The following is a 24,976-nucleotide window of genomic DNA, read 5'->3' as shown; positions in this document are numbered from 1 at the left end:
CAGTCTGCATGAGAGATTTGTTGTTGTTCAGTCATTTCAGTTGTGTCCAACTGTTTGTGACTCCATTTGGAATTTTCTTGGCAAAGATACCGGAGTGGTTTGCCATTTACTTTTCGAGCTCATTTTACAGTTGAGGAAACTGAGGCAAACAAGGTTAAGTGACTTGTCCAGGGTCACACAGCTAGGAAGTATCTAAGGTCAAATTTTAATTCAGGAAGATGAGTCTTCCTGACTACTCCAGACCTGCTGCTCTATCCACTGTGTCACTTAGCTGCCCTGTGTGGGAGATATCATGGCTTTAATTTAATTTACCTTTACAAAGGCAGCTGGTGTATAGAAATCTGGGCCTGACATCAAGAAGACCCAAATTCAAGTATGACCTTAGACATTTAATAGTTGTGTAACCTTGGGCAAGTCACATACCTTCTGCCTGTCTCAGTTTCTTCAACTACAAAGTGGAGATGATAGCACCTACCTCACGGGATGGTATGTGAAGATGAAATGAGATCATATTTGTAAAGAGCCAGGCACATAGTGGGCACTTAGTAATAATTATGGCATCATGGGGCAGCTAGGTAGCACAGTGGATAAAGTACCAGCCCTGGATTCAGGAGGACCTGAGTTCAAATCCGACCTCAGACACTTGACACTCACTAGCTGTGGCAAGTCACTTAACCCTCATTGCCCCACAAAAAAAAAGAAAAGAAAAGAAAGAAAATATTAATAAATTATTAAATTTTAATAAAATATTAATAATTATGGCACCATGGAGAAAGCACTGGCTTTGTAGCAGAAGGCCTTGAGCAAAAGTAATCCTCTGATGCTTAATTCCCTTGGCCCATACAATGAGGAGGGTTGTACTAGATGGTATGTAGGAGATCCTCCAGTTATGAATCTATGATCCTAAAGATAAAATGTTTAAAAAAAGAAAGAAAAAAGATTTTCTTTTCATTTATTGTCAAGCCCATTGATATCTCTATAGATCTGACACATGCATCTGAGAAAAACTGAATAATGATGCACAATATGCTTTTTGTTTTACAATTAACTAAGCACAATCAGCTACACTCACTAGTAGTTCAAAAGTTAAATACATACAATGGAATCACTGGGCAGTAGGACATTTGTAACTTATAATGTTACAACTTATTTGTAACACATACAATGTTAGTAGCTTTTAAAGTGTGTTTAGAAAAATGTATACAGAGGAATATGATATAAAATGCACACAAACATGTTCCAGAGTAATTTTGAAGCAAAAATCAAAAAGGTTGATTAATGCAACATTTAATTATACTCCCTAGGTTCTTTTTTTTTTTTTTTTTGTGGGGCAATGGGGGTTAAGTGACTTGCCCAGGGTCACACAGCTGGTAAGTGTCAAGTGTCTGAGGTCGGATTTGAACTCAGGTACTCCTGAATCCAGGGCCAGTGCTTTATCCACTGTGCCACCTAGCCGCCCCCTACTCCCTAGGTTCTTAACTTAATTTAGCAGCATTTAAGAACTAGGTGAGTGAGGACCACACAAATATCCTTCTGATGCGAGCAGCTGAGGCAACTGGAGGTGCATTTGGATACAGAACCAGATCTGGAGTCAGGAAGATCCAGTCTCTGACATTTAATAGCTGTGTGACCATAGGCAAGTCACTTAACTTCCATCTGCTTTAGTATCCTCAGTCATAAAGTGAATAACAGTACCTATCTCACAGGTTGTTGTGAGGATCAAATGAGCTATTTATAAAAAGTGCTTTTCAGAGTTTCTGGAACATAGTATATGCAATATAAATGCTTACTCCCTTCCATTCCTATAAAACCCTCAGGTGAAAGAAAAAAATAGGGAGCAAACAGATTGTTGGATGGCTCACTTTATTTTTTTTGTCTGTTTTTGTTTTTGTGGGGCAATGGGGGTTAAGTGACTTGCCCAGGGTTACACAGCTAGTAAGTGTTAAGTGTCTGAGGCTGGATTTGAACTCGGGTACTCCTGAATCCAGGGCCAGCGCTTTAACCACTGCGCCATCTAACTGCCCCGAATGGCTCACTTTAGTTAGCTTCCCTACTCTGGGTCCTAATCAACATGTGACACAATGACACAACATGTGACACAGTGCTTTGCATCATAAACACAAAGCAGATTTCACAGTACACAGAATAATAGTTTTTCCTTGAACAGCAGTAGCAGTGGAAATGCGGCTTATATGAGTGACAAGAAGAGATAAGGAAAAGGGACTGGTTAGGAGATGATGATTAGCTCAAGGACCACAGGCAGATCATTTAACCTCTCTGAGTCTGTTTCTTCATATGCACAATAGCACAATAGGAATAATACTATTTGCACTTCCATAATGCATAGGTATGCTGTGAAGAACATGCTTTGAGAATCTTAAAATGCTACATAAATGTGAATTACTACTACTACTACTACTACTGCTACTACTACTACTACTACTACTACTACGAGAGAGAGAGAGAGAGAGAGAGAGAGAGAGAGAGAGAGAGAGAGAGAGAGAGAGAGAGAGAGAGAGAAAACACAGAACAGTTGCCAGGAAAGGGCTGAAGAGAAAAAGTATATGTATGGAAATTACTAATCCTTCTTTCGCCTGGTTTGTCTTCATTGCACCTATTGGTTGCACCATGTTGACTTCTGTACAAGAGAACAACTTGCCACTGGAAAAAATAAAGCCCAATAGCTTTGTTGTTTTAATGTTTTCCTAGAGTAATCTCTCTTCTTGCATGTTAATGTTTTTTATTATGATTATTTATACAGCTGCAAATGCCTCAGAGTCTGAGGGTTCCCCAGGGTGCCTTCCTCTTTGCTCTCTGTCCCTTTCACCTTAGCTAGGCATGGTGTATGTTTTCTGTTCCACAGCTGTGGATCTAAAAGACAGCTCATGTCCCTACTTTCCCTGGATGTGTTCTTTTTAGGCCCACACAGTCACTCATAGTGCCAGGTTGTACTACTACTCAAGGTCAGCAAGTTGTTGGACATGTGGTAGAATAAGTACAAAGTTACTCATAGTCAAATCATGTTACAATGGCTTCACCTATTTTATTGAAAGTTAACAGGTATAGAAGCAGCTAGGTGACACAGTGGATAGAGTATTGGCCCTGGAATCAGGAAGACATGAGTTCAAATCCGACCTCATTTGCTTACTAGCTGTGTAATTCTGGGCAAATCACTTAACCCTGATTCCCCCCCCCACCCCACCCCCCAAAATTAACAGGTATAATGGGACTGATATTGATTTGTACATGTTTTTAATCTGATACCAAGCTGTCAAAGCAAGCTTGGGGGGGGGAGGGGGATAGTCAGTTGTTGTGTAATGGATCTCAGTTATGACAGAATGGAGAAAAGGGGACTTCTTTCCCTAAATCAGAAGGATGTTATCAGAATATATAAAATTAAGTATAAAATATATTTAAAAGCACTGATAGAACCACTGATGACTGTCAGTATCATCACCTATATAGAAGGCACTAATCGCATGGTTCAGGGCTCCCGATCTTACCATTTTGTTGAAACTGCTCTCCATAATTACCAGTGGTCTCTCAATTGCCAAATCCAGTGATCTAGTCTCAAACCTCAGCCTTGACCATTTCAGTATTTGACACTGTTCACCGTGCCTGGCACATAAAAGGCATTTAAGAACTGCTTGCTTCCTGCATGCATGCCTGCCTCTTCTTGGATACTTTTTCCTCCCTAGGTTTTCATGAAACTATTCTCTCTCCTTGTTCTCCTCCTATCTGCCCAGACCCACTCACGGATCATCATACATTCCTTGCCTCCCTGGATACTGAAGACCTCTGTGGTCTGTCCTGGGTCCCCTTCCTTTCTTTCTCTTGCTATATCCTCTCTGTGTGAATGGGTAGGTTCTAGTTCACTTTTTGGCTCTGTATCCTAGCATTTAGGGAAGCATCTGGCATGTAATAGGGATTTATTTCACAACTCATCAAATAAAAGACTCCTAACCACAGATTTAGTCAACAGTTGGGTCTTAACACCATGGAGAGTCCATGTTAATTGATGCCTCAATTTGTATCAATTGTGAGAAGGCAGTTTACTAAATATTAAAGCATGACAAATAATGTATGCCCACATTAAACTTGCATACAAAACAAGTGAACACATTTGCTTTCCAATTTCAAAATTTAACTTAGGCAACATCACCATCAGCTACTGTTCAGGTAAATAGATTATAGTAGTCTTGACATTGTGACTTCCCTGTTGTCCACAGTTTCATCTCTCTCTCTTCTCAGATACAAACGTTCTCTACACAAACCTGAAAGTATATATTTATACAACAGAATATGCTATAAATATAAAATGAGGAAAAGAGCAGAATGAGAGTCTTGAGAGAGTTCCCTCTCAATCACCCCATCAACAATGGATCCAGTTATGCCTCTCCCCTATTTGACAAAGGCTTTGTTTCAAACAGTTTTCAAAAATTTATAATTTTTTAATCTCCATCTACTGAAGTTATGAAACTCATACCTGCTGAGGTCTCTCTAAATTTGTCACTGGTCTTCTTTTTTCTCCATTTCCAAGGTTTAAAGATCTTGCCTATAGAAGAGAATTTACCCTTTCTCTTGAAAGGAGGTGTCTGGGAACCTGTAGTGGGTCCATCTGAGTTTGCAATGGAAGCTTTATCCAGCCCATCAACTGTAAAAAAGGAAGGAAAAAAAAAAAAAAAGCAAATCAGAACTGAAATAAAACAAAAGGTCAACCCATTTGCCTCTTCTCATTTCAAGAAATCATATTCTGATTCACTAATTTTAATATCAAATGAGAGTTGCTTTGCCCTGGCTATAATGTTTTCCAGAAGAAAAAAACTTCCTATTCTACAAACCAATCATTTGGCTTAATATTTGTTATTAGAGTTTTCTTTTCCTTTTTCTTGGTCAGTTGTTGAAAGGGAAGTTGGAGGGAAAGAATATAAATGATTGTTATTTGCAGGGCAGGGGAAGGATATTATACATAGATGTTGTTATTGCTATTTAGTCGTTTCAGTCATTTCCAACTCTTTGTGACCCCATTTGGGTTTTCTTGGAGATACTGGAGTGCTTTGCCATTTCCTTCTCCAGCTCATTTTACAGATGAGGAAATAGGCAAATAGGGTTAAGTGACTTGCCTAGGGTCACACAGCTAGGAAGTATCTGAGGCCAGATTAGAACTCAGGAAAATGAGTCTTCCTAACTCCAGGCCTGGCACTCTATTTACTGTGCCACCACCTAACTGCCCTTCTATATACACATTCATACACACACATGCATGCATGCATCTATACATACATACACACATACATATATATGTAGTTGGTTGTTGTCCTTCATTCTCGAAAAGGACCAAAATGATATTACTATGTTGGAGTCAAGTTACAGTGTATCTGACTGTGCTATTCAGACCAATATGAGCTCAGAATGCTCTACCACAGGTCAGGCACAAATAGTCCATGGAAACATTTGGGTTGGATTCTCTAAATCTGCACATCTTCCATTTCTTTTGAGCTTCTTCAATTCTGCTTTGCTCATAGAGCATGTACATACACACACACACACACACACACACACACACACACATATCATTAGGGAAAGTAGCCTACTGACTTTAAACCAGCTTCCCAGACTTATTTTCCACTATTTCCCTTCATATATCCTATGCTCCAGCTGAAATTCAGCTTGTTCTCCTTCAAGCAAGGTGAGAGAACCACTCACTTCCAGTGAAAGCCCATCCCAATTTTCAACAGCTCCAATTATTTGGAAGTTCTTCCTCATGTCACAGCTCTTCTCATCCTCACATACATATTCATCCTGTCCTAACAATTTTCTGGAACAGGTATAAATACTACATAATACAAATCCAATCGGAATGTGAGCAGCCTTATCCTTTGCTTGGAATCACTGTGCTCTGTTCTCATTGAAGGATTAACCTGTCACAGAGCAAACTTGGTGAAACAGGTAGTCCAATCCTCTCATTTTAAAGATGAAAAATCTGAGACCCAAGGAAATAGAGTTATTTGCCCAAGATCACAAAGTGAGGGTCAGTGACAAGATTTCAACCTTAGACTCCAGAGACAGTGCATTTTTCTATCATACCACATTAGGAGAAGAGTTCACTGGAAGTATTTGATGCCTGAGTATAAAGAAATTATCATCAATTATTCTCTAAAAATGATGTATTGTGAAGGGAGCAGAACCAAGAGAACATTATACACAGAGACAGCAATATTCTTTGATGAAGAACTATGAATGACTTGACTTTTCTCAACAAGACAATGATCCAAGACAATCCCAAAGGACTATTGATGAAACATACTATCCACCTCCAAAGAAAGAACTGATATTGATGGAACAGACTAAAGCATACTATTTTTCACTTTCTTTCATTTTTTAACAAAATTACAAATATGGCAATTTTTTACATAATGATATATGTATAACCCATATATGACTGTTTGCCACCTCAGGGAGGAGGAAGGGGAAGAGGGATAAAAATTGGAACCCAAAACTATAAATAAAAGTGTTTATTATCTTAAAAAGAAAGAAAGAAAGAAAGTGGGGGCAGCTATGTGGCACAGTGGATAAAGCACCAGCCCTGGATTCAGGAGGACCTGAGTTCAAATCTGGCCTCAGACACTTGATACTTACTAGCTGTGTGACCCTAGGCAAGTCACTTAACCCTCATTGCCTGGCAAAAAACAAACAGAAAAAGAAACTGAAAAAAAAATATTCTCTAAAGAATCCTCAATTTCCCACCCATGATACAACCCCCCTTAGAAATTCACTTTCTGCCCCAAACCACCCATCAGTAATTTAAATCTCAGCTTTCCCTGAAGGGAAAAATCAAAAGTAAACAAAATAAGCTCCTGAATGAAGAACTAAGAATGAAGGTAATAGGGTGTGGTGGAAATATCTGACTTTTCAAAGTCTTAAGTCCATAAGAATAATTTCTCCTGAAAATTAACCACTGTTGTCTTCATTTATTGTGCACTTGTAATTCTGGTCAGAACCAGAACCTATGAACCAACCTTGCTTCCTTCCTTCCTTCTTCTCTCTCCCTCCTTCCTTTTGTTTTGACTAGGTAAAGAAGGCCACTCTGTCTCTTTTATTACCTAGCCTTAATCCCTACTTGGGCAATGCTTTAGGCCTTAGCTTAAAAAGGCCAAGGTCTCCTAACTGCATCCTGGCTATCTCCAGTCATCCTGATATATATCTTGCCACTGGATTTATATGGCTCTGGAGGAGAGAGTAAGGCTGGTGACTTTGCATAGCCCTCCCTCACTTAAATCTAATTCGCTGCAAATCATGACATCACTTCTCAATGTCATGGTCCTCTTCAAGAATGAAGGACAGGGGCAGCTAGGTGATGCAGTGGATAGAGCACCGGCCCCGAGGTCAGGAGCACCTGAGTTCAAATCCAGCCTCAGACACTTAACATTTACCAGCTGTGTGACCCTGGGCAAGTCACTTAACCCCAATTGCCTCACTAAAAAAATAAAATAAAATAAAACAAAATAAAAGAACGAAGGACAAACAACAACAACATGTATACCTTATGCATAAATCTTTTTATTTTCTGAACCATTCATTATTAGCCATTCCATTAATTAAAACTAAAAAGGGGGCAGCTAGGTGGCATAGTGGATAGAGCACCAGCCCTGGATTCAGAAGGACCTGAGTTCAAATGCGGCCTCAGACACTTAACAATTACTAGCTGTGTGACCCTGGGCAAGTCACTTAACCCCAACTGCCTCACACACAAAAAATAAATAAATAAGAACTGAAAAGAAACCATGCTCAGTACCATTAGTTAAATGGCTACAGTTGGAAAAACAATAATTTCAAATCTGGACTTTGGAGGAGGGTGCAGTTAGTTCCCTCTTTCTGAATAGAGTAAAAACAGTGTCTCTGCCTTCCATTTAAGATCTATTATTTCTTCAGGATATTCTCACAGCCACAATTACCTATGATCCTCAAATCTTTCTGCCAGACAAAACTTTACATTAAAACCAATTTTGGCAAGAGATAAGAGGGGAGGAAACATACTTCCCTATGGTAAAGACATGAGGGATGATGGATATGCAATACTGCATTCATTGTCAGACAAGGTCACCCAGTCTTTTGTATTTGCTTGACTCTTTTTCTTTGTCACAAGGAAGATTTGGTGAAAGAAGGGAAGTAACCAGAAATAATTGTGACAAAAAACAAGATGCCAATAAAATGTTATTTTAAAATAAAACCACTAAAATGTTTTCTTCTACAAATATATTAATTATAAGTCTAATAAATTCATCATTCCTATAGGGATAAGATCCCTAACTACACCCCAGTTGGGCAGGGAGGAAAGTTGTCATCAAGTTCACCTGAGTTCCTAGTCACTGGTCAACATTTTTTTTAAGATGACAGGTCATCAATACAAGGTAGCATAGGGGAAAGAACCCTAAAATTTGAAATCTGAAGACCTGGATTTGAATTCTGACCCTGTTATTTATTAGCTCTTTCATTTTAGGCAAGTTTCTTTACCTCCATGCCCCCAGTTTCATCTACAAAATGAGGAGGTCATAATTAGATCATTTCTAAAGTGCGTTCCATTTTTAAGTCCTAAATGCTTGTCTGCTCATTGGAATTTTCTTTTTCATACTTACTTGAGATAATTTTTTTTATTCATAACATGTAAACATTTTGAAACATAAATAATGATTCATTATTTGTGTGCTAATTGTGCACAGGAAATCTCTTATCTCAAGCTAGCTTGCCCCTGTTACCCAATGAATTTCTGAGATGCCTCCCTCACTGAAGTGGGTTGAGTTCAGATAACAATTTGTATATCTGATTGAACAATAAAAAATAACAAGGAGGGCAAATCAACTGCAAACTTTTATGATTTCAAGCACTTGCTTTTTAAAAAAAATTTTTTTTAAATCATGCTGTTTGAGATTCCAGGTTTCACAAACATTTTTTGGTTCTTTGCATAAGGAGATGTTCATTTTAATGGGTGTATCAAGTACAAACTAATGAAAAATAAAAACTATTTATTAAAAATAGGTCTAGAATCCACCTAGACATACTCATATCTCAGATAACAGTAGAGAATGAAATTGGAGTTGCCTTTAAGATTTCCCCTCCTAAGCTGAGGGAAATTTTGAGCTCTATTGAGTGTGAGAGAACTAAAAAATAAATGAATCATGTGTAGTGGAAAGACTGATTGATGGACTGAGAGGCAGGAGACCTGTGTTCTTGCTGTGACTCCTCTACTTAATAGTTCTGTGATTTTAGAAAAGTCACTAAACTGTGAGGGACTCAGTTTCCTCATAAAGTGAGGAGACTAGACTAGATTAAATGATCTCTTAAACTTTGCTTTCACTAACTTTCCTTGTGGCAGACTGTCTTTTATATATATATATATATATTATATATATATTTTTGTGGGGCAATGGGGGTTAAGTGACTTGCCTAGGGTCACACAGCTGGTAAGTGTCAAGTGTCTGAGGCCAGATTTGAACTCAGGTACTCCTGAATCCAGGGCTGGTGCTTTATCCACTGCGCCACCTAGCCGCCCCCATGGCAGGCTGTCTTTTGCTTTAGATGGACATACTGTTCTGCCTGGAATGCCTACCCCACCCTACCCTTGCTCCTTTTCTGTAACCTTTTGTGTTTAGAATCTTCTAAACTGGGAAACCACCACCCTCAATGTGACATCAAAGTGTAAAACTAGGGAGCAGCTAGGTAGTCCAGTGGATAAAGCACTGGCCCTAGATTCAGGAGCACCTGAGTTCAAATCTCAAGACACTTGACACTTACTAGCTGTGTAACCCTGGGCAAGTCACTCAACCCTCATTTTCCCGACAAAAAAAAAAGGGAAACTAAACAAACATGCCTATGTGAGACTACAAACATTCCTATGGAATTCATGGCTCTCTTCCATATTATTGATCCGCTTTGTTGTATAGGATGAGACCCAGGTATTCCCATATTAAATGGGGAGGAATAAGGAGAGCTTGGTGTAATCTGAGTTCTGGGTCTGGAGGTATGTGATTTTCCCAGGTTCAATCACTTTCCTCTTCCTGTCATAGGCTGAGAATCATCATGCCTAAAGTCTGGGGATGGGCCAATACTCCTCTGTTGGCTCAATAGAGGATACATCCTGTTGCCTCTGTTGACAGATACATAGCTGTATCCTTCCTTGATTCTCTGGTGATCATGTTCCAGATTTATCTTTTGTTCCCAGTCCCTTCTTCCTTGCCCTTGTGCCTTTGACGATCTCATTAGGGGCCACCAACTCTGAGGCAAAAGATAATAAATGTGTCTCAGTCTGTATCATCTTTGAAAATCTCTAAGTCTCTAAATTGGCTGGAACAGCTTGGGACAAGGTCCTTTCCAGCTCTAGCATTCTATGATTCTATTTATAAAGCATCCTTCCCCAGGACATCCCAAATACTCAGTGGATTTTCAGTTTTCTCTATATCAATTTTTATCATACCTCCCTTCACAAAGGTTCGAGGTACTGATAAGCTAAGCTGAACTCTGACTTTTCTGAGAAAGGGAAGTGAGGATGTCTGAACCACAGCTGAATCAATGTAAAGATCTAAAGGTTTATTTCATGTCAGTGGACATTTGACACAAACCTGCTTTATGCAAAAGCTAGACAATATAGACTATATACTCTCAAAGAGAGAGAATACAACGCTAACAATAACAACAAATGATTGAAATAGCATTTGTCATTTCTTATAAGAAAATAGCATCACAATCATATACCAAAATTTGTTCAGCCATTCCAATTGATGAGTATCCCCTTAATTTCTAATTCTTTGCCACTACAAAAAGAGCTGCCATAAATATTTTTGTGCATATAGGTCCTTTTCCTTTTCCTTTGATCTCTTTGAGATAAAGACAATACAATAGTGGGATACAATAGTGGTATTACTGCATCAAACAGTTTTATAATTCTTGGGTATAGTTCTAGACTGTTTCCTGAAATGGTTGGACCACTTCACTATTCCAATAGTTCATTACTGTGTCTGTTTTCCCTTATCTCCTCCAGCATTTTCCATTTCTGACAGATGTGAGATAGTACCTCAGAGTGGTTTTAATTTACCTTTCTCTAATCAATAGTGACTTAGAGCATTTTTTTCATATGACTATAGCTTTGATTCCTTCTTTTGAAAATTGCCTGTTCAGCCAGAAGTGTCCCGTAGCAGGTATCACTTGAACTGAGCCTTAAAGGAAACTGGGGATTAAAAGAGAGGTGGGGGGGAAGGAATATATTTTAAGTATGGGGTGGAGAGAGAGAGAGAGGGCAGACAATGAAAAGTCATAGAGGCAGCAATGCATCCAAAATTAGAAGGGAGGCGGAAAGCTGGGAAACAATTTTTGTGGCCAGTACTTCTGATAAAGGTCTCATTTCTAAATATATAGGGAATTAAATCAAATTTATAAGAATCCAAGTCATTCCCAATTGAGAAATGGTCAAAGGATATGAACAGGCAGTTTTCTGATGAAGAAACCGAAGCTATCTATTCCCATATGAAAAAATGCTCTAAATCTCTAATGACTAGAGATGCAAATTAAAACAACTCTGAGGTACCACCTAACACCTATTAGATTGGCTAAAATTACAAAAAAGGAAAATAATAAATGTTGGAGAAGCTGTGGAAAAATTGGAACACTAATGCATTGTTGGTGGAGCTGTGAACTGATCCAACCATTCTGGAGAGCAATTTGGAATTATACCCAAAGGGCGATAAAGCTGACCCACATGTACAAAAATATTTATAGCTGCTCTTTATGTGGTGGCAAGGAATTGGAAGTTGAGGGGATGCCCATCAATTGGGGAATGGCTGGACAAGTTGTGATATATGAATACAATGGAATACTATTGTGCTGTAAGAAACGATGAGCAAGAAGAGTTCAGAGAAACCTGGAAGGTCTTACATGGACTGATGATGAGTGAGAAGAGCAGAACCAGAAGAACATTGTACACAGTATCATCAACATTGAGTGTTGATCTAGTGTGATGGACTATATTCTTCTCACCAATGCAATGGTACAGAAGAGTTCCAGGGAACTCATGATAGAAGAGGATCTCCAAATCCAGGGGAAAAAAAAATAGAACTGTGTAGTATAGATGCTGAATGAACCATACTATTTCTTTTGGTTTTGGTGCTGCTGTTTTTCTATTTTGAGGTTTTTTGTCATTGCTCTGATTTTTCTCTTATAACATGACTAATGCAGAAATATGTTTAATGTTATTATGTATATATATATATATATATATATATATATATATAACCTATATCAGATTACCTGCTGTCTAGGGGAGGGGGGAGGGAGAAAAATCTGAAATTAGAAAGCTTGTATAAATAAAAGTTGAGAACTATCTTTACATGTAATGGGAAAAAAAATACTTTATTAATTTAAAAAAAAGAAGAAGTACACACCATTAAAAAAAAAAGTCATAGAGGCAGAGATGGAATACCATACAGAATTGAGAGTCACCTGCATGGAGGTCATAAATGAACTCATAAAAGTAAGTAAGATCACCAATGGAGAAAATATAGTGAGAAAAATAAAAGCGACCAAAGTCAAAATCTAGAAGGTCACTTAAATTCAAGGGGCAAGAAAGATGGAATTGAGATGGTGAATAACGATTAAAGTACAGTTATAGAAGGAAAGGCAGTGAGCTCTCAACTCATGACATGACTGCTCCAAAAAACATCCAAATAATGACATAGGACAATCTCTGGAGCAGCAAAATCCACAGAAGAATGTGCTGAGATCATTTTCCAACCAAGGATGGCTAAGAAGGTCAGAAGGAGGGAGCTGCTGGGCAGAGACAGGAGTGGAGCTCAATCCCACAGTCACCCTGACACAGATCCAGTCCCAGGAAGGCTTCACCAGAGAAGGAGACCCCCAGAGCCTCTGAATCAGCGTCAGTGCCAGTGTCATCTGGAACTAAGCTCACAGTCTGGTGAGAGGGCTGAGCCCTTGGCAGGGGGGAGATATTACAAGGTCTCTGCTGGTGCTGTGGCAGAACTTGGGTTTTTCACCCCTGCTGAGAACCAGGAGGTAGCTTAAGTAGCAGTGGCCCAGGTTGGGGAGGGGCACAGGCTCATTGGAGCTGACAACCACAGCACACAAAGCTGGTTGATTAGCAAGTTGGTCTAGGGTCATCTACAGACCAGGGAACAGGCCAGGTGAGTGAAGAACTGCTCCTCCTTAAATCATACCCCCTGGGACCTCCTGAAGCTTGGGATAGTGTAGCCTTGAAACAGTGCTCCACTTTAAGGAGCTAAAAGTCAAGTAAAAGAAAGGTAAGATGAGCAGACAGAAAGGTGAGGACCATAGAAAGTTTCTTTAGTGACAAGGAAGATCTAGGTGCACCCTCAGAGGAAGATGTCAATGTCAGGGCCCCTATATCTAAAGCTTCTCAGGGGGATCCCAGCCATTGGAGTTGGGGGACATACCTGGGGTTGTGCAGTGGGTGACTGCCTTATGTTTGAGGCCGGGTTTTGGCTGGGGTGTCCTTGGGTCTGGGGTGCATGCTTTGTCCACTATGTCACCTAGTTGCCCCATGATGACATCTTTAGGGTAAAATTGAGGGGTGAGAGGAATGCACTGGGGGAAGGGGAAGGGCAGAGGTAGCATAGGGTGAAATCCCACATGCAAGAAACAGGAAAAGAGCTTATGGAGTGGGGGGGGGGCGCCCCGGGGCCCCCCCCCCCCCCCAAAGATCTGGGAGGAGCAGAGCAGTAAATCAACTTTATACTCATCAGAACAGGCTCAAAGACCTTCATCTCATCAGAGTTGCCTCAAGGAGGGATTAACACACACCCCCAATTGGGTGGCATAATCTATTTAATCTGGTCAGTAAATGAGCCTAACACTCATCAGAACTGGCTCAAAGACCCAAGAGAAAGGGGCAAAAGAAAGAGGGCAGATTGGGGAAGGTACAGACAGAAGCAAATTCCTTTTGAAGAGGGATAGGGTGAAAGAAAATAGATAATAGAGTAAATATCATGGGGAAGGGAACAGGATGGAGGGAAACATGGGGGCAGCTAGGTGGCGTAGTGGATAAAGCACCGGCCCTGGATTCAGGAGGACCTGAGTTTAAATCTGGCCTCAGACACTTGACACTTACTAGCTGTGTGACCCTGGGCAAGTCACTTAACCCTCACTGTCCCACAAAAAAAAAAAAAAGGATGGATGGAAATAGTTAACAATAGTAATCGTGAAAAGAGAAAAGGGGGGAAATTGTAAAAAAATATTTATAGCAACTCTTTGTGGTGACTAAGAATTGGGAATCAAGGGAATGTCCATCAATTGAGGAATGACTGAAGAAGCTGTGGTATATGATCATAGTGGAATGGTATTGTGCTATAGGAAAGACAAACAGGATGATCCCAGAAAAACCCAGAAAGACTCATATGAACTAGTGTATAGTAAAATGAGCAGAACTGGGAGGACATTGTGCATAAGTGACAGTAGTATTGTTCAATGAGCAATTGTGAATGACTTAACTACTCTCAGCAATACCATGATACAAGACAGTCCCAAGGGACTAATGATGAAGCATACTATCCACTCCCATAGAAAGAACTGATAAAAAGAGCATTTGTGCATTGTACGTATATAACCTATATCAGATTGGTTGCTGTCTTTTGGAGGGGGGAGGAAAGGGAGGGAGGAAGAAAAATTTGGAACTCTAAATCTTATGAAAATAAATGTTGACAACTACCCTTACATGTAACTGGGAAAAATAAAATAAATGTTGGTTGCATTGGAAAACAAAACAGAACAAACAAACAAACAAACAAAAAAGTACAGTTATAGAAGCCAAGGGAAGAAAGGATATCGATATGGTAGAGGGGAAGGGGTACAGAAAAGAGATCAACAGTATCAAATACTAATAGGAAATTGAAAAATAAGGATGTAAAGGGAAAGGCCATTGGATTTAGTTACAAATGGATCATTAGAAAAGTACTTTGGGGCAGCTAGGTGGCCGAGTGGATAGAGCACCGGCCTTGGATTCAGGAGGACCTGAGTTCAAATCTGGCCTCAGACCGTTGACACTTACTAGCTGTGTGACCCTGGGCAAGTCACTTAACCCCAACTGCCTCACCAAAAAAAAAAACAACAACAAAAAAGGTACCCCAATGAAAGCCATTCAGATTACAAGGGGCTGAGAAATGAGTAAGTTTTGTTATAGCCAAGGAATAGAAAGAATAAGTACTCATCAGTTGTAGAATGGATTAACCAATTGCGGGATATGGATTGATAAAATTTTATTGCACACAAAAAAAGAATGCTTATGATGGGAAAAAATTGTATAAATGGATACAAAGTGAAATGAGCAGAATCTGAGGACTTGTCTCTTATTCCAATCATTGTGTACATTGCCTGTTCCCTGCTGTGGTTCAAATGTCTTCCCATGTTTCTCTTGATTCCTCACATTATTGCTTCCTACAGTACAGTAATCCATTATATTCATATATTATAACTTAGTCAGCCATTCCTCAATCAATAGACAGTAATTCTGTTTCCATAAAAAGTGCTGCTATAAATACTCTGGCATATGTAAGACTGAATGTCATTCTCAAGAGGTAGAACTGTTTAAGTACAATTTAGGGAACAAAAGGAAGGATGGAGACCTGTGTCCCTGGTTTCACTATTTCTACGTGAGCTTTTGTACTTTCTGTTTATGAAGCGGACCTGACCAAGAATGAATGAGTTCCCACTGTACATAAAAGGAAGATGGCTAACTTAGAGAATGACCTTTCCTCTGCAAGGTTATTCTAAGGGAGGCTGCAATGATTACTATTTTCTGTCTTTTCTCTTCTTTTTGAGGAATTAAGTGATTTGCTCAAGGTCACACAGCTAATAAATGTCCTGCAGCCAGATTTGAACTCAGGTCCTCCTGACTCCAGGGTCAGTGTTCTACCCACTGTGCCACCTAGCTGACACTATTTTTTCCCAGTATGGCCACATATGAACATGTTCTGCATATCAGGGGACTCAGTCTTGGATCATAATCTAAGATAGATAATATGCAGTTCAATAGAAGCTAGAACAGAATCATACATCCTCTGAAAGCCCTTCCTCAAAGTGCTATTTACAGTGTTTGCTCCATATTCAAGGATGGGCTATTAATTGTAGAACACTTAGAATTGAGAGCTAAGAGGTCATCTGGTTCAACCCCATCACTTTACAGAAGAATAAAATGAATCTCAGGAGGACAAAGGACTCACAGAGCTAGTGAGTGTCAAACCCAAGACTGGTACCAGATTGTCTACCTCCTAACTAAATATTCTTTCTCCTACACCAACCCTGTTTCCATTTGTAGTTGATAATTTTTAATAAGTAGATGCATTTCTGAAAAAAAATGTATATTGATCCATCTGTATCTTTTATTATTTTTTTGTTTTGTTTTGTTTTTGCGGGGCAATGGGGGTTAAGTGACTTGCCCAGGGTCACACAGCTAGTAAGTATCAAGTGTCTGAGGCTAGATTTGAACTCAGGTACTCCTGAATCCAGGGCCGGTGCTTTATCCACTGCGCCACCTAGCCTCCCCATCTGTATCTTTTAAATAGCACTAATTATTGTTGTTCAGAGCAGTCCCACTTCATGGCCCCATTTGGGATTTTCTTGGCAAAGATACTAGCATGGTTTGCCATTTCCTTCTCCAGCTCATTTTTACATATAAGGAAACTGAGACAAACAAATAGAGTTAAATGACTTACCAGGGTCACACAGTTAGAAAGTACCTGAGGTTAAATTTGAACTCACAAAAGAAGTCTTCTTGACTTCCTACCTGGCAATCAATCTGTTGCACCACCTTAGCTACCCAAATAGCTGTAGAGTTAAACCACCTATCAGAGGGCTCAGTAAAGAGTGGCTTTGGCAGTAAAATACTCTTTTTATGATCAACGTAAGTGGTAGGCACTTAATGAATGCTTGTTCCCATCCCTTCCCCAGCACAGATTATTAAAGCCCCAAAGAGAGCATTTTTTGTTTGTTTTGTTTTTTGTTTGAATGAGTTAATTGGCTCACCTTCTATACAATCTAAATTAGGCAACATGGTATTGTGAAGAAAGTGCTGGACAAGGAGCTAAGCACCTTGACTTCTAGCCCTGACTCTGCTGCTAATTGACTAGGTGATCTTGGGTTGATTTTTCCTATCTGGACCTCTGTCTCCTGATATGCAAAATGAAGGCGTTGGACCAAATGATTTCCAAAGTTCTTTCAGTTCCTTTAACATTCTAATATTATTCCTTTTCCTTTGTGCATGGTGCCAAGTACATAGTAAGTGTTTAATCAATGCTTGCTGAATAACTGATTTGAGACTTGGGGTCTCAACTCCTCATACTTAATAACAATAATAGTCAACATTTACATGGTATTTTAAGGTTTGCAAAGGGCTTGCATTTTTATTTCCATCACTTAGCATAGTACCTAGAAGATAGTAAGCACTTAATAAATGCTTGTTGCCTTATATTTCATTTGATCCTCACAGAAACCCTATAAGGTAGACAATATTATTATCCCCATTTTATAGATGAGGACATTGAAGTGATTAGCTCAGGATCACGGAAGCAGTCAGGATCTGAGGCAGGCAGTCACAATCTGAAGCAGGATTCAAACTTAGGTCTTCCTAACTCTAGGTCCAGTATTCTGTCTACCACATCAAGCTGCCTCTCAAAACGGGAGGAAGAAAACTTCCACTTGGAAGGTGAGTAGGGTACAAAAACCCTAAGGAATAATAATGGGATCAGTGGAATAATGAATTACATTTCTCTGCCTGGTCCAATCCTATTCTTTAAGTCTTGAGGCAAAAATTTATGCCAACATTTTGTTGTTGTTTTTATACAACATGTTGCCCTGTGCAACTGGCATCTTAGTGATACCTTAGTTATCTTCATTCTAGCTCTCTATATATCTAGTCTTAGCATCACAGATTTGGAGATGGAAATCAGCCAGCCAACAAAGCATTTATTAAATGCTTACTGCGTGCCAGGGACTATGCTAAATGCTAGGAATACAAAGAAAAGCAAAAACATAGTCCCTGTCATCACATTAGAATGTAAGAGGACCCGAGAGCTCATCTAGTCCATTTCCCTTGATGTGGAGATGAAGAAATTCCTACTAACAGTCACTTTACCTCTTGAAGATTCTGAGTTGGTATTTGAACCCCAATCCTCCAAGCCTTATACTCTTTACATTATCCCAAAAGGACCTCAGAGAGATAGGCATTTGTGTTGTTTTCTTTATAGGGATTATAGCTATTGCAACAGAATCTCTTTTACAGCCAGGCTTAATTATGATTTTAATCTCTGATGCTTGAGATTATTACCAGTTTCTTGGTTTATCCATCTTCCTTAATCTTATGCCCCAAAGGGAAATGTTACTTAAGACATCCTTAGGTCTACAAAGGCTTCTATCCACCCTTGTGGAGTGACAGGAGATTCCAGAGGTTAAACTCTTGGCCTCCAGTCTCACAGAATCAGTATGTTTGTGCAGCTGCATGTTCTCCAGATTTACCAACAAGAACAATATCACATGAACTTGCTACAGGACATTTCTCAGACAAAATGAAGTTGCTCGTTTCTGGAATTTAATGGAATTTGGGCTGTCTGAGTCAAAAAAGAGTTGCTGCAAATAGGAAAGCTGCTTTTAATGTAAACAGAAGCAGCCCAAGCTTCTAGTATCCAAGTTCCTCCCACAATGTGCCAGGGGATGGATGTGCTGCTGTACTTAAGAGTAACAAGTTTGCCAGGGAAAGTGAAAAAACAGCAAGAAAAGAAACAATATTTCAGTGGGGGGAGGGGGTTCCCCCTTTTTTTTTTCCTCACTTCCTGTCTCCTCTCTTGAGTTCTTCTCTCTTCCTAGGGGTAGAGGGAATGGGGTGGAGGAGAGAAAAATTCAAAGAATCTCTAGTCGGAAAACTGCCAATGAAAAAGACCTGCAATTCAACCACATCAAAATAATGAATTAGCATGCTTTTCTTTGTCGCGTGCTTGGAGATTTAACTTCAGGAAATCATCATAAGCTGTTAGATTTTTTCGGCTTTGAAATAAAACCAACTGGGGGAAAAAACATGTGATTTTAAGTAGGTGGCTAAATGGTAATGTCCACCTGGGACAGAGCTGTGAAAAAAATCTCCCACAGAGGATGAATTTAGCAGCATGGGTACTGGATTCATACATTAAATACAGACCCACGGTTGCTTCAGATAGCAGAAGGGGACAGTGGATGAATGGGAAACCCTGGGAGAAGGAGGCAGACTTCACACTCACAGGGGCTATGCCTGCTTGCAGGTCAGAGAGTCCTGGAGAACAAAAAGCTGTAGATGTCAAAAGGGAATGGTGGTTTGCCCCAATGCTAGGCTCTTTAACCCTTATTGTGGCAAGTGGGATTTGCAGTTTTATGTGCAATCTTCTTTCTCTGTGCTCTTTACATGTAGAAATGCTTATTTTATTTGGTGTTTGTTAAGTTCAGAATTTGAAAAAATAAATAAATTGTGGGTTGGGAGCCAGAGAAGTGGGCTTAAGTCCCAGCTCTGCTACTAAGTAGCTTTGTGATCTTGGGTAAAACATTTTACCTAGCTATGCCTTTTTCCTTCATTTGTCAAATTCGAGGAGATTGGACCAAAAAAAAAAATCTTGGAGGTACATTTCAGTTCTAAAATTCTATGATTATGCTATAACACTAGACAAGCATATCTTTAAAATCACATAAAATCCCTTAAAAATAAGCAGCATACAAAGATTTCATTTAGAAAAAAAATTATGTATTAAAATTTTTGCATACATGGTAAGTCAGCCAAGGGCGATGTCAGTTTAAAATACAAACTTGTTTGAAATATTTTACAAAAATGGATGGTGGAAGATCATCATGAACACTGTCACCTCATAAAACAGTGAGATGCACTAAAGGGTTTGAAAAAACAAGTTTACCAAAAGGCTTGGCAAGAGACCTAAATCTAGTTGGCCAAGCCAGAGCATCCAAAGGGCCTTTAAGGATAAAAACTGGGAGAAAAACACATAAGAAAAAATGGGGGTGGGTTGGAAATGCTATGAAGATTTCTGCACTGACAACAGTGGAGTCACCACATTTGGACTCTATCTCAGTATGCAGAAATGGTATTAAAGAAAATAAAGATATAGAACAATAGCTGTACTAAAGTTAGGACCTACAGAAGAACCTATAATTGATTCTGAAAGAGAAGAGGATACCATGTACTTGGGAAAGTATAGAACCTTACTTTGAAAAAAGGTAAGCAATAAATAAATAAATAAAATGAACCGTCAATTGATAAACCTTCATTCTCCATCTCCATAATGTTATTTAGAAGAATAATCTACACATCTATGTATGGAAGCCTCCTTGATGAAATTATGAAATGAGAACAAGCAGACATTCACAAGCAACATCACAACAGACCACATCTGTATACTGCCACAACTGCCTAAAAAGCATAGAGGATACAAGACTCTACTGTGCTTACTATTTGTTGACTATAAAACAGTATTTAATTAGGTTGAGCAAGCCACAACCTTAAAGGTTCTTCTCCAACAGGTTATTTCCCACACATATATCAAGACCAAACATGATTTCTTGAAAGATGTAATAATAGAAACAATGTCCAATAATATTGGATTATTCATATCAACCAGGGGATAAAACAGGGATATATATATCCATCCCTGCATGCAAATCATATCTGGTTGACTGAATTAAGCATCAGAATGCTGCAGATGCTCATTAATAAGCCATAATCACTCAAAGAGTTCGGTCAAGCAATCCACACAGGAAAAAGCAAGTGAAAGAAGACTGTTTAGTTCTGATATGTCAGGACACAAGTAATCAAGAGAGTAAGTCCAGTATATACATTTTTAAAAAAAATTTTTTAGTGAGGCAATTGGGCTTAAGTGACTTGCCCAGGGTCACACAGCTAGTAAGTGTTAAGTGTCTGAGGCAGGATTTGAACTCAGGTACTCCTGACTCCAGGGCTGATGCTCTATCCACTGCGCCACCTAGCTGCCCCAGCATATACATTTTAGACAGATATTGCAAATAGACAACTGGATTCAGAATTGAATAGGAGGAGAGGGGGATAGATTTCCTTTGTAAAACTTTTATAATCCTAAGATTCTTTCTTAAAACAAAGACCCAATTTTTTAAAAAAATCAGTATTCTTCAGGTGATTCTGGATGACTATGAACCATTGACTACCATAGTCTCAGAAGAGTGAAAGCTCTGGATTACACAAAAGGCAAGGGAGAAGTATGTATCAGGTATGAACAGGTTGTTGCATATTAACCATAAACAACTACACAGGAGAAGGGTATCAAGGATATCATCAGAGAAATAAAAGATGAGAAAAGAAGGTGGGTCATTCTTGTAATAATAAGAGGGACAGATAACTGATGGATAGCCTGCAGACTCCACTGGTATCTAAGAAATTTCAAAAGATGTAGAAGAATGTCTTCAACACATTGAGTATATACCCCATGGAGGAGTTATGGAAGGACATGGATAAGTCACACAGGATGAGAAAGCATGGGTACATTGAAAATCTATACTATTGTAGGTTCTGCTTCCATTGATGAAATCCAAAATCCAATGAAATTTCAAATAATAACCCAAGATCCAATGAAATATAAAATAATAACTGTGGTAAGATAATGGAATTTGGCAGACTGATTGGGATGGGCCACACCTGGCCTGAGTGACTATGCTGCTGATGTCAGCAGGAGAAACCACTCTCCGATCAAGGTTGAAGGACCTCCCCTTTGGGGGAAGGAGAGTAAACGCTTGCTGAGGGGAGCACACTCTCTGTCGGGTGGTGTGAGCTGCAGGAGTGGGCAGAAAATTTTGTCCTGAGGGCCCTAACTGCAAAGCTGTTTCCCATTGAAGCTACCCCAGGTGGTGAGTTAACATAGGAGCCCTGCTTGTTTGACTTAGCTGAACTGGAAGTAAGTTTGGGGATTGTATAGACTTAGGTTAGAGTTAGGGGGGATTACTCATATTTCTTTTTCCCTATTCCCTTGTCTTTGATTTTATTAATTTCACCTTTGCTGTTTATTTTATTCCCATTAAAAAAAAACCTGATTCATTTGTGGAAAAGAGGCTGTTAGGCTCCTTTCTTATTGGCCTGGGAGAAATATCTAAATAGGCAGTTTGGAGGGGAGGGAGCTTTGGATCTAGAGGTCCCTCATTATTTCCAGGACCCCAATATTATGGCGAGCCACTTAATTAACTCTCCCCATATCAAATTTGACCCCCACAGAACAGAGCTCTCACCCCAACTTTGTAAATGTCAGCTCAGAGAGTACTCTATACAGAATCATTTCGAGTAGAGTAAATAAACATTCATAACTCTCAAACTTACACCACTAATCCTGGCCAGAGTGGACTTCCTATTTCTTCAACATGTGGAGAAATTTACTTTAACTTAATCTGATTACTCAAGGGTATACTATTGGCCAGTGAAGAAAGTGTTTTAAAAAAAAAAAAAAAGGTACCCATGTCCCATATGAGCAACTCAATTTAAGCTGCCAGAGTTCACTTGGCCCAGAAGCTAAAATAAAATAATACATTTTACTATAATTTTTTACTTGATGCCTCAGTTTCCTCATAAATGAAATGAAAAGACTAGACTTGATAATCTGTAGTGTCCCTTCCAATTCTGCAATCCAATGAACTAAAATCAATTCAACAAACATTTACTAAGTGACTGCTATGTCAAAGGAACTGTGCTATCTACTGGGAATACCAAAACTAAAACTAAAATTGACCTTGCCTTAAGGACCTGACATTCTACTGAAAGAAAAACAATGTATATACATACAGATAAGTAAATTAAAATAAATATATAGTAATTACATGGCATGGAAAGAGCCCTAAAAACACGAAAAGGTCAGGAAAACTTGTGAAAGACATGGCAATTAACACAAGTCTTAAAGGAAGCTTATGATTCCAAGAGATAGGACATCCCAGGCCAAGGGTATAGCCTGTGCAAAGAAACCAAGGCCAGAGATGGAATTTGGTGTACAAGGAACAGCAAGGAGGCTAGTTTGGGCTGAAACTCAGAGCAGGTTGAGAGGAACTTTATGAAATCAACCTGGTGGATGCTGGAGTATTTTCTGACTATCCACTAAGCACTATGTTCCTAGCACTGAGTAAGACATTACATGGGTAAAAATGAAGCAGAACACATAGTGACAGCCCACTGCATAGAAGAATTTAACATCTAGGGAAACAAGTCATAAATACGTAACAAGACTGCATAATTAATCATACAGTACAAATACTAGGCATCTAGAATACTGATGAGAAATGTTCAAAGTGGGCTTCATGAAAGAGATGCATCTTGAGATGCTTAGGCTATGACCCGGAAAAATATGTCAGAAATAACACCAGATAGAAAATGCTCTGATGACACTCTAAAAATCTCTGAAGAAGGAATGAGTATGATATGTGGAGAAAACAATGAGGAGATTGAACTAACAAGAATAGAAGGGAGGGGGCAGCTAGGTGGTGCAGTGGATAGAGCACTGGCCCTGGATTCAGGAGGACCTGAGTTCAAATCCAGCCTCAGACATTTGACACTTACTAGCTGTGTGACCCTGGGCAAGTCACTTAACTCCAAATGCCTCACCAAAAAAAAAAAAAAAAAAGAATAGAAGGTAGGTATTGAGCAACAGTAGAAAGTGATATTGGCCAAGTGCATGCTGGATTATGAAGAGACATGAAAACTAAGAACAGAAAGTCTGAACTTGATTGATCTGATTGACTGATTTGATTTTCTCATTCATCTAATGAATGAAAAACTCTTACAAACAAGATTAATGTGTTATATATAATACATAAAGGAAGAATAATAACTCACATTTAAATAATACTTTATGAATATACAAAGAGCTTTCCTTACAACAACCCTTTGAAGAAGGTACTTCAAGTATTCTCTTTCCTGCAACAGAAGAGGTTTATTGGATAGTAGGGGAGATAAAACTATACATTAACAACTACAATAAAAATGAAGCATGTGATAAATACTTACTCTGATACCTTCAAATTACTTTAGTTTCTTGAAGGCTAGACCAGGGGAGCACTAACATTGACTGGCAGGCTCTACAGAGTTGAGAATGGTGTAAAAAGTGCCTGTTGGGGCAGCTAGGTGGTGCAGTGGATAAAGCACTGGCCCTGGATTCAGGAGGACCTGAGTTCAAATACGGCCTCAGACACTTAACACTTACTAGCTGTGTGACCCTGGGCAAGTCACTTAACCCAATTGCCTCACCAAAAAAAAAAAAAAAGTGCCCGTTGATGCTCTTTTTGTGGTGGCTAAGAATTGGAAATCAAAAGGATGCCCATCAATTAGGGAATGGCTGAACAAGCTGTGGTAAATGATAGTGATGGAATATTATTGTGCTATAAGAAATGACAAGCAGGATAACTTCAGAAAGGCCTGGAAAGACTTATATGAACTGATGCATAGTGAAGTGAGCAGAACCAAGAGAACATTGTGCACAGTGACAGCAACATTGTTTGATGAAGAACTGTGAATGACAACTATTCTCAGCAATAAAATGATCCAAGACAATCCCAAAGGACTAATGATGAAGCACACTATCCACCTCCAAAGAAAGAACTGATATTGATTGAACACAGACTGAAGCATGCTATTTTCACTCTTTAATTTTTTTTCTTTTATTCGAGTTTTCTTGTACAAAGTGACTAATTTGGTAATGTTTTACATAATTGCCCAAGTATAGCTTATATCTAATTGCTTACTGCTCAGGGAAGGGAGAGGGGAGGGAAGGAAGGAGGGATAGAATTTGGAACTCAAAACTTTAAATAAAAAAATTCATTATCTGCCACCTCCTGCCCCACCCCACCCCCAAAGTGCCTGATGATATAGCTAGCAAGGTAGGTTGTAGCCAAATTATGAAGGTGCTTGAATGTCAAATTAAGTAATGGCATG

General features: G+C 39.2%; 1 protein-coding gene across 1 annotated transcript in view; it reads right to left on the bottom strand.

Moving 5' to 3' along the window:
* The window catches only part of PHACTR2 (phosphatase and actin regulator 2), a 164,402-nt gene that overhangs the window by 102,905 nt on the left and 36,521 nt on the right, over positions 1-24,976 (bottom strand). The window contains 1 exon segment of the mRNA XM_044003499.1: positions 4,487-4,654. Coding sequence (XP_043859434.1) covers positions 4,487-4,654 — 168 coding nt within the window.

This window comes from Dromiciops gliroides, chromosome 4 (assembly GCF_019393635.1).
Source record: "Dromiciops gliroides isolate mDroGli1 chromosome 4, mDroGli1.pri, whole genome shotgun sequence".
NCBI lineage: Eukaryota > Metazoa > Chordata > Mammalia > Microbiotheria > Microbiotheriidae > Dromiciops > Dromiciops gliroides.
Note: the sequence above shows the minus strand (reverse complement) of the source record. Positions and strands in the feature narration are given on the sequence as shown.